We start from the raw sequence: 14555 nt of genomic DNA, 5'->3' as shown, positions 1-14555 counted from the left end.
AAAAAAAAAAAAAAAAAAAAAAAAAAAAAAAAAAAAAAAAAAAAAAAAAAAATTATTAAAGAGTAACCCTACAAAAAAATCACTTGAGTGAAGAGTTTAGTTCTAACTTTACATAAACAAATTTTGTTTTTTTAATGTGCAAGATGTAAAATATACTTTCAGTCTCTATGGGTTTCTCTTATTGAAAAGGATCCTTTAGTTATCTAAAATAGCATGTTTCTATAGGATATAGTCTGTTAATTACTCATTACATAGCAATAGATACTGCCAAAATATGTCAATGTAAACATTATAGACACTTCCCAGTTTATACAACACCAAAAAATAAAAATAAAAAAAAAAAAGTTAACATAGGCTGCTCTTTCATGGAGACCTTTAGTATGCCCATAACCCTAGCATACCTCCCCCCATACACACATATAAGGAAGGAAGCCTTCCCTCTATGTGATGAGTATCTCCTAACTTCTGTGATAATGAACAGGATAAATGCTAACAAACTGACGAGTTGCTGAGAAAAATGAATGCTCCTTTGTGAGTGAGACTCTGAGAGTGAGTAGAGCACTTACTGGGCTAGGGATAGAATCAGGATCCAGCTTCTTCTGGGGCTGTGACGGACCAGCCAGCTGTGCAGGACCTCCGGGGAAGCCTCCTGGGTAAGAGAGTTGTGCGCCTGCCATCTGGGGGCCAGAGTTGGCTGCTTGGAAAAAATTTAAAGAGAAATGACTATCATCCCAAATCCAGCATGTAAGACTTGTGACGATATTATGCTGTTCTGTCAAGCATGTTGTATTTCTCATCTTATTAAAAAAGGCAAGGAATCAAGTGTGAATGTGGTTCCCCATTTCTTTGCTCTTGCCAAAACTCTTCAAAAACTACCGTTTCTTAAAAGTAAGTGATAAATACCTAGTAACATAGGAACAAAGCTGATTTTCAGTTAAGGGTTCCCCTGGGTAACCCAAAGCATTTCCCTGCACCCTGTCTACCTTACCCTGCTGTGAAGGATATCCAGCACCCAGGGTCTGGCCTGGAAGAGGTGGGGGTTGGTACTGAGAATTTGGAGGAGGAGGCCCAGAGAGCCCGTCTGGCCTGTACATTGGTGGAAGCAAAGGTGAGGCACCAGGACCATTGAGTGTGGTGGGTGGTGGTGGAAGAACTTGAGATCCAGGCTGCAAAATGGACGGCTGTGGAGGTCGTGGAGGAGTCTGCAATGATGTGGCTGACAGAGGGACAGGGGGTCCCTGGCTTGGAGAAGCCATGCCTGAACCTGCATGAGAAAGAAGACCAGCCCACTTAAATACCACATTTCTTAATTCTCTGACTTCTGCAAAGTACATGATAGAGATGCTTGTCTTCCTGACATAAAGCAAGAGGACACCCTTAGAAATACATGCTTGGGTTTTTTTGCCACAAATTGAAATCTTCATTCAGAAAACAGAACAAATACTATTTTACACAACTGGGATTGTTTCTTAGGACAGGGTCTTACTCTGTCACTGAGGCTGCAATGCAATGGCAAGATAATGGATCACTGTAGCCTCAACATCCAGGGCTCCAGTGATCCTCCCACCTCAGCCTCCCAAGTAGCTGAGACTACAGGCACACACCACCATGCCAAGTTCATTTTCTTTTTATTTTTATTTTTTATTTTTTTTGTGGAGATGGGGTCTAATGATGTTGCTCAGGCTGGTCTCAAACTCCTGGGCTCAAGCAGTACTTCCTCCTTGGCCTCCCAAAGTGCTGGGATTATAGGTGTGAGCCACCATGCCTGGTCTGGAAAATTTTTAAAAGGTAAAAGCAACATTTATAATTTAAGCAAGGGAATTCATAGGATAAATTTTAACTCAGTTGTGTAATTACATGATGTACGCATTAATTAAAGAATTTGTATCTGGTACAAAAATCTAGAGAATCGTATAAAAATTCTATTACATAACAAGCATTACTCAGGTAAATTGCACATTCAATAAATTATTTGCATCCTGTGCGTGACTTGATCAAACAAATTTCAGAATTAGGTAGAAATAACCAGAGAGAAGAGAAGGGCCACCAACATGCTCTCCAATCATATTGGAAACAGCTGTAAAACCAGATTATGTTTCCTTTCTCTGATTATGGGAAACTGGGTTGCTTCTTTGGAGACTTACCCATTTTGAAATGAGTAAAAGACAGAAAATAGAGGGGTTCTAATTACACTTCAGAAAACTAATTTTAAGTAACATGGAAATATTCTTCATCTAGATAAATGGCCGACTGTGCTGTCATTACAGTGGAGCTTTCCATGACTCAGAGGATATACAGCATTTCTGTTGATGTAAATCTCAGTACTGTGACTCTTTCCTCTCTTATTCTTCTCTTTTCTGCCTCATAACATCTGAGCTTCCATTCTTTCCATGATCTAAACACATAATTAAAATGCACTGTGAAACAATGAGTACTATATTTCTGATTTGGGGGCCCCATCACAAAAAATACAAGGTTTAAATTATCCTTATTTTATTTCTTAAAATAATTTCACTGTTCTAATGCTTATTTGTTAAGTCAGGATTTTTTGTCTTTTTTTATTGTTCGATCATTGAATGGAAGGTATTCTGAGGGTCCTTCAATTACCTTGAAATAAGTGGCAGCATGATCAAGAAAACAATTAACTATAGCCCTACATAAGATAGATGCTTTATTATTAAAATGTCCAAATACTACTTCAACACAGTATGCCCTAGTTACATCTATTTTAAAAATGAAGAACACCTCCCTCATTAAAAATAACCAGGACACAAGGCAGTCAATAAACACTAATAATAAAACTATTACCATAGCTGTTGATTTGCATAGCACTGAGCTGGCTGCCCAGCTGGGTGACAGATGAAGTGGACATAGGACTTGGGTAAGATGATTGTGCAGAGGGTTGGTATGGTGCATATGAGGATGCCACACTGTTGACAGGTGGAGGGCCTGGAAATCTGAGCAAGGAAAACAGGATGTTAAACAATATCATAGCATCTCAAGCAAATGACATACAACAATGTAATTAAATAAGCCTGTCTAGTGGGCCTAGGAAAATGACTGATATTATATACTAAATCTTTAATTAAGTTTGACATGAGCTCAATATGATCATGTAGCATCATCTTATATTTATGCTCACATGCTGAACATGCCAAGACAGAAAAAAAATCCTACTGTGAGCATAAAACCAGTTCTGGAAATCAGTTTGGGAAACTGAGCCCACCAGAGCCTTATCTATACTAAAGTTAATCATCAGTAGAACGAAAATTAAGAAAACAATACAGCCAGAAGCAGTGGCTCATGCCTATAATCCTAGCACTTTGGGAGGCTGAGGTAGGAGGACAACTTGAGCCCAGGAATTCAAGACCAGCCTGGGCAACATAGTGAGACCCTGTCTCTACGAAAAATAAAACAAAATAAAATAAAAAATTAGCCAAGAGTACTGGCACTACTTGGACGGTTGAAGTAAGAGGATCACTTGAGCCCAGGAGGTCAAGGCTACAGTGAGCTGAGACTGCGCCACTGCATTCCAGCCTGGCAAGAGAGCCAGACCCTGTCCCAAAGAGAAAAAAAAAAATCTAAAAAGTACATCATGCTTTACCTTTGATTTAGCTTGAACTTATTATTTATTTTTTCTTGCTCTGCATTAAACAATGGCCACTATCTGGACAGTGTACCTAGCATGGTTAATCTGCCAAATGGGATTAAAGCCTGCCTGAGAGTCACATTATAAATTCTTATGAATTTTAAATAAAATTGAATTTTCCCAAATGGTATACTCTGCTTTCGATTTCTCTGTAAACTGGAAACTATTTCCCCATGGCCCATGTCTTGCCTTCTGCCTCCTACTGCCATTGAGAGGTTAGGAGCAGAGCCTGAGGGAAGCCATTGCTTGCCTAAAGTCTCACAATTTATTTGTGAAAACACTAGGACCAGCGTTTTTCCAGGTCTTCAGTGAGTGCACTTTTCAAAGCATCACACTAATTTTATGTTGTCATTTTTCTCCATATGTTTAAATTGATTATTACAAACAAAACAGAAAAGTAACCTTCTAACCATTACTCTGAGTGAACGACATTTAGCATATTTGCAGAATAATATCTCACACTTTGAGATAAATAGGTGAGTGATGAAAACTCTCTTTTCCACTCATACCTCTGAACAGCTTATTTCTGCAGTGTATGTTTCATCGGAAGCCGGAACTGACTTTGTAATTTAGGACTCTTCTGCAATGATGCAGAAAAGCCTGCCTAATAAAATACATGTTGCAAGAAAAAAAAAAAGAAAGAAAGAAAATGCTCTTTCCAATGTACCCACAAGTACAAGCTATCCTATAGCAGAAAATTGTCTAGAAATGATTGAATGAATAACATTGTAACCCAAAAATATTGTTAAACAAAACTATCCAATTTCTCTCCTGTCAAATTTTCCAAAAGCCCAACACAATTAGACTAAGCACCGTTTGACTTAAATACTTTTGGAAGAAAATGAATAAAAGACAGAAAATACAAACATTAACTTTTCACAGTAAAAGTCTTCTTTATATCTCTAATCAATTAATGACACTGGTGAAACACAAGCACAAAAAATCTAATTCTAGTCTCACATGACACATTTAAAATATGTTGTGATCACTAAAAAAATGATTTCAAGAATTATATTAAAGGTCTGTTTTGTAAATCCATTGTTTCCTAAGATGAAAACATTTCTTCTTTTTAAGAAATAATACTTTGTCATCTTTTAAAAAAACTTTGTCTGCCAGACAAGGTGGCTCACGCTTGTAATCCCAGCACTTTGGGAGGCTGAGGCAGGCGGATCACGAGGTCAGGAGATTGAGACCATCCTGGCTAACACGGTGAAACCCCATCTCTACTAAAAATACAAAAAATTAGCCGGGCGTGGTGGCTGGTGCCTGTAACCCCAGCTGCTCGGGAGGCTGAGGCAGGAGAATGGCGTGAACCCCGGAGGTGGAGCTTGCAGTGAGCCGAGATCACACCACTGCACTTCAGCCTGGGCAACACAGCAAGACTCTGTCTCAAAACAAACAAACAACAAAAAAAACTTTGTCATAGGGAATAAATGAAGTAATTACACACAGGCAGAATACACATGTACTACAGAATATATTCATGGATGCAGTGAGGTATGGTTACACACTTTGGATTTGATAAGTAGAAACTGGGGATGCTGCATTTATATGGAGAAAAAAGCCCCCCAAAACAATGTCAAAGGTGTTTCATAAATGTTAATACTTTTAAATATACAATTCTGTGAATCATTTTTGTTTTTACAATACAGGTAGGACAAAATATATTTCAAACAGGAGTTATAACACAAGCAGCTTCAAGTATTTTTTTTTAACTTAACAAAAGTTAAGGATTTAAAATAGAGAATGAGAGACTGTATAACCATCAGTTATTACTTTCAACCCATAAATGCCTACTTATCATTCAGTGCCTAACGTGTAGCCCAGGAGTTAGATTTCAGAAATTCACAAATAAATTATTTCTTTCTGACCAACTTAAATATGGTAAGTTTTAAATAGATTTGGTTTTTAAAAGCAATTATTATCAATTTTAAAATAAACAGAATAGTATTAAATGGCTAACAAAACCCTCACATAAATGAGGAAAGAGATGAAAGAACATCTTAAATATACAAATTTATTTTTTTATTTTATTTTTTTTTGAGATGGAGTTTCATTCTTGTTGCCCAGGCTGGAGTGCAATGGCAAGATCTCAGCTGCAACCTCTGCCTCCCGGGTTCAAGTGATTCTGCTACCTCAGCCTTCCGAGTAGCTGGAATTACAGGCATGCACCACCATGCCCAGCTAATTTTTGTACTTTTAGTAGAGACAGGGGAAACAGGGTTTCACCATGTTGGCCAGGATGGTCTCAATCTCTGGACCTCGTGATCCACCCACCTCAGCCTCCCAAAGTGCTGGGATTACAGGCGTGAGCCACAGCGCCCTGCCCATATTTTTTAACTTCATTACTTTATTCAAAGTCACATAGCATGTCATACAAAGCAGAGGTGGGAATCCAGGTCCTCCTGCCGTAGCATGGAAACCACTTAATCTCTGTAGCTCTAAGCTTTCAAATTCTGAAAAAGAGCAAGTAAAATGGAATGACCCCCTTTTTTTTTTTTTGCTATAATGTTAAAATGAAGAACCATACAGAGTTAAATAAATGTTTATCATGTTGACTGCCTTTATTTAACATGGTTCTAGACTGAAAAACATTCAATTATATATTTTAATTTATGGTTTCATTGAATGTCAAGTATATATTTTAATTTACTGTTTCACTGAATGTCAGAGAAGAGCAGATTCACCATCAGAAAGAATTCAATAAAGAATTACTACCAGATGATTAATAAAACCTGAAAATTTAGCCTCGATTTAATCCTAATCCTCTGTAGAGTTGATTCCGTTTTCTGTGGCCTGTTCAACTTCAAACACTTCCCATTTTCAAGTTTGCAACAAATTGCTCAAGAAATGAGATGTATGCTGAAGTTTGTATGCGGAATTAAGATCCCAAATTTTTCAAAATCTGGTTGAAACAAAATCAGAATTTTGAATACCTAGCCCATAGAGTAGAAAAAATGAAAGTTCCACTACATCCTAGCATCGTTTTCCACATTAAATAAAATTGAAGAAAAAACAACTATTTCTCATATTTTTATTGCTCCTTCCTTCATCTTTTGTTGCAATCAATTTCTTAGTAGATTCACACATACTAGCTTCAATTTGGGAAGATGGGTCCCCTGTTCCCTCAAATTCACTGTTTCTTCATCAGAATACATCACTTACAATTGATTGATTGAATTTTTATCTTATAATTTAAAACATTGATTTTTAGGTTGCAGATTTTATTTAATATCCTACCCAGTAGTAACTCTATATAGATAACTTTAGCACTGCTTGCAAGTTTAAGGAATTTATTCTTCCTCAGTGAAATCAAAAAGACAAATAACTAGGTATGACTTTTAAATTTTATAAAACATTATATTTAAAATAGCAGTATTTTACATATAAAAATTTTACATGTTAAACTCAAATCAATGTAGTAACTTTTTTATATCTTGTTTCTGTTTGATAATTTAGATACAGTAAAATTAAAATATTTCTTTGGTATACTAAGTACAAGTGACACAGATAAAATGCTAGAATCCACAAAGAAAAGTCATATGCCATCTATGCTCTTTGACAGCCTCTGTCATCAGACTGGTATGATTCACCTGCACAATCACGGTGCACTTTACCCTTGCATTGCGCTACATTCACAGAAGTGTGTTCCATGAGGGCAAGGCAGCAGGAAGGCTCAGCCTGAAATACTACACTTTTCCCTGACTTTTTCAGTTTTTAACCCCAATTCTAACCTTCAATCCAGTATGCAAGTTGTAGCAAGTGAACAGTAGAAGAGAGAGAGTAAAATCTGTCAGTACTTCCCTAGGAATCACCATAAAAGCAGCTTCTTTAAGCTGTCAAGAGATTTCTGAGCTGTCATGAGTAACTACATTGAGCTAAGGATGGACATGCTATAAACAGTGGACTTTTCAGATTCAATGGAAATGATACTGACAAATGCTAAGGTGCTGAGTCCATGGGCACTGTGCACTGGGAAAGGTTACTCTGCATGCGTTAATCACTAAAATCCTCAAAACCATGTATTATTGTTAAAATCGTCATGAGCAAACCTAGGCACATAGAGGTTAGGTAACTTATCTAGCTAGTAACCATCTAGGCCAAGATGAGCAAACATGTCCTGACTCTAGAGTCCTCTGCTCTTCACTGGGCCAGACCCTGTGCTGGGCTCACAATCACAAAGTTAGGGCCTGCTTGATGGCAAAGTCCATGGTTTACTCACTCCTAAGCAACCTACTCAAGTGAAATAAATGGCAATAAACAAAACAAAACAAAACAAATCAATTCCAGGCTAATACCAGTGACTAAAACATTTTTCTCAACTTGAAACCAGCTGTTCAATCTTTGCATTTCTTTAAAAAAAAAAAAAAAAATCTGAGATCCCTAGAAGTTCACAACAATAATGTTTTTTTTCTTTTTTTTCTTTCATTCCTTGAGACAGGGTCTCCCTCTGTCGCCCAGGATGGAGTATAATAGCATGAATACAGTTCACTTCAGCCTTGACCTCCTGGCCTCAAGCTATCCTCTCACCTCAGCCTCTGAAGTAGCTGGGACCACAGGTGCATGCCAACATGCTTGGCTAATTTTTTAAATTTTTTGTAGAGATGGGGTCTCATCATGTTGCCCAGGCTGTCTCGAACTCCTGGGCTCAGGCGATCCTCTCGTGTCAGCCTCCCAAAGTGTTGGGATTACAGACGTGAACCACCACACCCAGCAATGATGAATTTTTCTAGGTCTTCTCCCCTTTACTTCTGGACTGAGAATTCTATATTCTCATTTTACAAGTGAGGAAAATGAGGACGGGCATGGCCAAGGAACTTCACCAGTGTCCACAGGTGGCAAACTGCTTGAACCAGAAGAGGCATCTTGGTTCTCCGTCTTTTTGCTCTTCCTCTCTTGCCTTTCTGTCACTCTTCTGAGACTCAGGGCAGTAGAGTCAAGTCCCGAGTCAGGCCCTTTGACTTCTTGCTCCAAGCTTAAACCACTATCACACTTAATGACCTACCCTCTGCATCCCATAGCTACCATTTCAACCGGCAAATGTTATTATGACAAACAAGAGTCAGCAAGTGCCTAACTCACAAATGCCCTGTAGGAGAATTAACCTGATGACTTAAAAAAAAAATCCCAGAGGGAGTTTTCCTATTATGGAGGACTATAGGCTTCATGAAAGGCCATGACTAAAAGGCTTCACCATTAGGAGGGTCTAGAGTCATACCTAGGGGTTACTGCCCACCCCTCCCCACCCTCAAACCTTGCTACCTGGGAAGGAATCTGAGAAATGAAGCCTCTGGGTAATCCTGGGAGACACTCCAAAGCAAACACTGCCTGTGGCTTGGCACTGGCTTGGCACAGGTTCTCGGCAGCTACACCTCACCGGATAAACAATAACGGGATTTCTAACAGGGAAGGTTTGATGCTGGCTTCTTTCCCAGGGACTAGTCCCTAGTGGGCTGCAGGCTCTAAATATTTCATACATCTTGGCTTCTCCAGGCCTGCTTCCAACTTTTCCCTTCCTCAATTTATTATAAATACAAACACAAGATTTATTTCCTGTGTTGTTTTTACTACAGCTCTGCCTTTTGAGAATCCCTCACTGGCATCTGTGTGCCTTCCACATCAAGCTCCTAGACTTTACCACTGGCAACAATCTGATTTAATTTTAAAATATTTATTAAGCACCCATTGGCACTGAGCTCAGTTCTGTGAAGGATCTAAGAAAATAGAATGATTTAAAATTTTATTCAAGAATATAGGCCATGGGCATCTAAAGGAATTAGAAACTGACATGAAAGTCTAAAATGAACGTAACTCAAAACTAAAAGGTATGGTATTGACACAAGTACTTTTTGATACATTTTAAAATACCTACTAATATTGTCTTTTTCTTCATAACTTTTCTTGTTTTTTTTTTTTTGAGACAGGGTCTCACTGTGTTGCCCAGGCTGGAGTGCAATGGCACAGTCATAGCTCACTGCAGCCTTGACTTCCCGGGCTTACAGGATCCTCCCATCTCAACCTCTCCAGTAGCTAGGACTACAAGCATGCGCCACCAGGCCGGCTAATTTTTTCTATTTTTGTAGACACGGGGTCTCACTATGTTGCCTAGGCTGGTCTCAAACTCCTGGGCTCAAGCCATCTGCCCAACTCAACCCCTCAAAGTGCTGGGATTACAGGCATGAACCACCATGCCCAGCCATAACTTTTCTTATTGCTTTGTTTCCTAGGGCAGTTATCTAATAGATCCTTTCAGGGATGTAGACATTTCAGTCAAACTTTCAATCAATAAACATATAAGCTTAGAAGGTATTTCTGAAATCATATTAGGAGAATATACAAACGAAGGCTGGAATCTACCTAGCTTACCTTTGTTGAGGGTGACCAGCAGCATGAGCTCCATTCTGACCAAACTGATGGGGCCCAGGAGGTGGAGGACCCGGAGGCAACATTCCCCCAGTGGCAGTGACCCCCAAAGGCCCTGCTGGCTTCATCATACCTACAAGAGAGGTGCATGAATTTAGAAGTGTATTAAAGTACAAAGAGAGATGAAGCAAAGTCATTAGGTTAAAAATGAAAACTAGGTGGAGGAGGAGGGAAATAAATGGATTAGAACAAAATCTCTTTCAAGCTTAACCATCACCTACAGACCTGTCAACACCAGGCTCTGGCATGAGTATTTGACTATCATAATGATGAAAGAGGAGAAAAGAAGGGAACCATTTTATCACTAAACAGAAACTAAAACAGAAAAAAATAAATTTGCATATGACAGAGGCATTTGATAAAGCACATTATCACGCAAAGAATACTAGAACGCGCAATGAAAAATGGCAGTTAGATATCAGAAATAAACCTGGAAAAAGCAGGAAGGGTCATGGTACAGCATTCTAACTGTAACTAAATGGGGCATGGGGGAGAACACTAGAAATGCCTTTGACTTACAGCACAACAAAAGCAGATGGGGAGTAGGGTCTATTTTCTAAAATCCTGAGCACTTCCTTCAGAGCTTAATAATTTTTCCAGGATCCTAAACAGCTGGATGATAAACAGCTGGGGGACTGCTCACTGACAGTCAGACTCATCATGCTTGCTCAGACAAAATAGGGGACCACATGCAATTAATGAATGCTTCTGGGAATGACTGTTTTCATTTATTAGCAGCTCTTCTCAAATAGAGACCTTTAAAGACTTCTCTTTGGAACTGTCTTCAGACATTTCTCTCTTTTCTTCTTGAGAAATTGCAATAGAGGAGAGCAATCACTGGGCTTGGGTTAGAGCAGTTCAAGGCCCCACATGGTTACTTATTAGTTGTATGACCCTTGGCAAGAAGCTTATCTTTAAGGACCTCAGTTTTCTTCCTGCAAAATGAAAGGCTTAGACTAGATTACCTAAGACCTCTTCTAGCTTCTAGAAAGAAAAAAAGAGAAAAACTTCAATTATTCTATCTGCTCTCTCCACTTGCTTGTTTTCACTCGTTCAATTTACTTTTGACCATACCCTGCTCTCTGGCAAGGTCTTCGATGACCACCTAGCTGCCTGCTGTGCACTCCCCGCTTTCACTTCGTCGTGGTATTTCATATTAACGTTTCCTTTATTCCCTCAGATAGAAAGTTTATTCCCTTGGATAGAAAGGAATTGACTGATGACGTGTAGTCACCCAGGAAGAGTTTCTTATATTGTCATAATTGCTTTCAAGAGAATGCTTTCAGATGTTTGCATAATCTAAAATGACAGGTATCCAGTGAAGTGCCAGTCTTCGTGAATAATATTGAAACTTTTCAAGGTTTCTTCTCTTAAAATAGGATTCCTTAAACTGAGGACATTTTTATATTAATTCTACATAGTTTTACTTAGCAAATTCATATACCACTATTTTCAATAAATGTTATCCTTATAACACTACATTTTAATACAAAGTTCTAAACCCCAAACCCAGCAAAGTTAGAAAAACATGAGACTTGCAGTCACAGACAAGTTTGAATTTGTGACTCTGATAAGATATTTTATTTTTCAGAGCTTCAACTTGTAATCCCATGTCATGGCAATAATATTCCCTAGCTCCAAGGATTGTTCTGAGAATTAAATGAAGCAATGGATATGACAGTTTTCAAAACAGCTGTTTCGTCTTCCCTGGCCATAGCCCCTGCACTCTTTTCTTGAGCATTTTTATTCTAACAAAGCATATGCACCATAATTACAAACACATTTATATTTTCATTTTAAAAACATTATTTTGGACAAAAGTAGGCAATTCACAACAGTAGCATTAATATACTTTCAACTTCGGTCTTTTTTTTCTTCTTTTTTTTTTCTTTTTTCTTATTTGCCTCCCGGCTCCCCAAAATATTCCCCTTTTAAAAAATAAGTAGGATAATAGCAATTTTCATGAAAACCCCTATAAACATGTCTAGAGAATTTAAAAAAAAAAAAACAGCTCTGATAGATGCAAGCAGAATTTATACATCAATCTTACTGTGCTCTCTCTTTTGTTTGGGAATCAACCCTATGGCAATGATTCAAATCATTCTGTGGCATTCTCAAATCATTCTCATTATTATTCAACATACACTTAAGGTGCCTTTGAGCCATTTGAGAGAAGAGACAACCATGTAAACAAATCATTACAATGTCTTGTGATGACTGTTACAATATGCAGAGAGACTACCTAACTCTTCCTGGGGGAATTGAGAAGAGTTCAAAGAAGGACTGCTTGAGCTGAATCTTGAAGGAGAAGCAGTTTTCTTCATATAGAAGACAGGATAAGGGATTCCAGTTAGAAGGCAAAGCTTGAGCAAAGACATGAGAGAGATGGCACAATCAGGACAGGGGAAAGGCTTGGTGTGGAGAGGCTGGGAGGGAAAGTAGCCAGAGTGGAGGCTGTCCAGGTTGGCTGGGATCAGACTGCAAAGTCCTATGTGTCACTTGCACTCCACCCCCAGGGCAAAGGGAAGTCAGTATCATTGATATCTGCAAAGTCATAGTCTTCCCCCAGCCATGTTACTGGCATTTTCAAAAGTACTCAAACACAAAGAGAATCAGGTTCTTTATAGAGCAGTATAAGAATTTTAATAGGAAAGGAACACCATGTAATGAGAATGAACTGTTCTTAGACAAACCCCATCAAAAAAAAATCTAAGATCACAAGTTGGTCTCTAATACAGTGGCAGATACTATAGACCAGTAAACTCAACAATTCCAATCCCCTTCTTACTTGCTTTTCTATTAATATTAATATACGGTCTTGAGGTGGAAAAGTGAAAATTCCTAGACTGCCTTACAATTTGTTTTGCCATGTGCTCTAAATTCAGCAAAGCAGCACACCTCTGGGAGACTCTGGTCAGCCTGGTGGCAGAGATGATTCTCCTGGGGGAGAAAGGTGGTGACTTCTGGTGGAATGGTACTGCATGGGCAATGTTCATCTTCATGGACCACATACTCCCAAGTCTGGTTCTCTGCCTTTTTCTGATGTTTTGTTTGCTTCCTGATACCCTTTAACAAATCCCTTTCCACTAGAGGGTACTGTTATCAGCAAAGGAACACTCACCAAACCACATCACAGAAAAGCATGCCTTGAATTTGGTCCTGGACCTGACAAACTAAAACCAAAAGTAAAAGCCATTTGTTGGGGGCAAAAATGTTTATCTAAAATAAACAAAGATAAACTCCCTATTATATGGGTAGAATTGTAATGGCTATGGTCCCTAAAGCACCGTGCTGGATGGTGCACCTATATAAGCTCACTATTAGGAGCCCTATCACCACCCCACAGCCCCTGTCCTAGTTATAGGACATTAATAATTCTTAACTCTCAGTCTCCAGACCAGTGTCCTCAACCAAGGGCGATTTTGTCCCTAAAATAGGACATCTGGCAATGTCTGGGACATTTTTGGTTGCCACAACTCCCAGAAGGTTGGGGGAGGTACTACAGGCATCCAATGGATAGAGACCAAGGATGCTACTAAATATCCCACAAGGCACAGGATGGCACCCTGCTACCCTCCCCCAACAAAGAATTCGTTGGCCCCAAATGTCAATAGTGCTGAAGTTGAAAAACCCTACTGCAGAGAGCAGTACGCACAGCTGTAATTACTTCTCCACACTTACTAATGTGCTATGTAGCTTTCTAAAATGTGCATACGTTGGATTGTGACCCTTCCCAGATTAAATCACTTCAGTGGTACTCTACTGCCCTTACAATAAAGCCTAAATTCCTTAAAATGATCCTACATTTCTCCACCAGTGGCATCTCTCACCGTTCCCATGCTACTCCCCAGCCATGCCAAATGTCTTGCAGGTCCTGAAAAGTACCGCCTTCCAGTCCCAGCAAACTGCTTCCTGACCTGGCTAATTTTCACTCATGTTTCAAGGCATTCCCTCCAGGAAGCAGCCCTTCCACCCTAAGTCTTGTTTAGGCGCCCCTGCCACGTGCTTCCATACCACCCTCTACTTCCTTTACAACAGTACTTCCCCCCAAAATTGTCATTGTTATTTAGTGCATTTCTCACAAAGTAAACACTATGAGGACTGAGATTAGGCTTCTTTTATTCAATGTCATATTACCACAATTATTTTGTTCATCAAATAAATCTGTTAAATTTGTGGCTGGGTGCAGTGGCTCATGTCTGTAATTTCAGCACTTTGGAAGGCCAAGGCAGGAGGATGGCTTGAGGCCAGGAGATCGAGACAGCACTGGGCAACATAGTGAGACCCCATCTTTACAAAAAAAATTTAAAATTAGCTGGGCATGGTGGAGCATACCTATAGTACTAGCCACTTGGGAATCTGGGGCAGGAGGATCATTTGAGCCTGTGAGTTCAAGGCTGCAGGGAGCTATAATCTCGTCACTGCAATCCAGCCTGAGCAACAAAGCAAGACCCTGTCCCTCAAAAAAAAAAAAAAAAAAAAA

The 14555-nt window shown here is 39.2% G+C and overlaps 1 protein-coding gene across 5 annotated transcripts in view; it reads right to left on the bottom strand.

Annotated features, from left to right (window-relative positions):
• The window catches only part of SEC24D (SEC24 homolog D, COPII component), a 117821-nt gene that overhangs the window by 93291 nt on the left and 9975 nt on the right, over nucleotides 1-14555 (bottom strand). For 3 of the 5 annotated variants that reach the window (XM_017870884.1, XM_017870882.1, XM_017870881.1), the window contains exons 3-6: nucleotides 10016-10145; nucleotides 2809-2957; nucleotides 989-1264; nucleotides 567-697 (exon numbers count right to left, since the gene is read on the bottom strand). In XM_017870884.1, coding sequence (XP_017726373.1) covers nucleotides 567-697; nucleotides 989-1264; nucleotides 2809-2957; nucleotides 10016-10145 — 686 coding nt within the window. The remainder of the gene's footprint in view (nucleotides 1-566; nucleotides 698-988; nucleotides 1265-2808; nucleotides 2958-10015; nucleotides 10146-14555) is intronic. The other 2 variants (XM_017870886.1, XM_017870885.1) reach the window with 1 other exon arrangement.

The sequence above is a fragment of the Rhinopithecus bieti genome, unplaced genomic scaffold (genome assembly GCF_001698545.2).
Source record: "Rhinopithecus bieti isolate Rb0 unplaced genomic scaffold, ASM169854v2 scaffold_5846, whole genome shotgun sequence".
NCBI lineage: Eukaryota > Metazoa > Chordata > Mammalia > Primates > Cercopithecidae > Rhinopithecus > Rhinopithecus bieti.
Note: the sequence above shows the minus strand (reverse complement) of the source record. Positions and strands in the feature narration are given on the sequence as shown.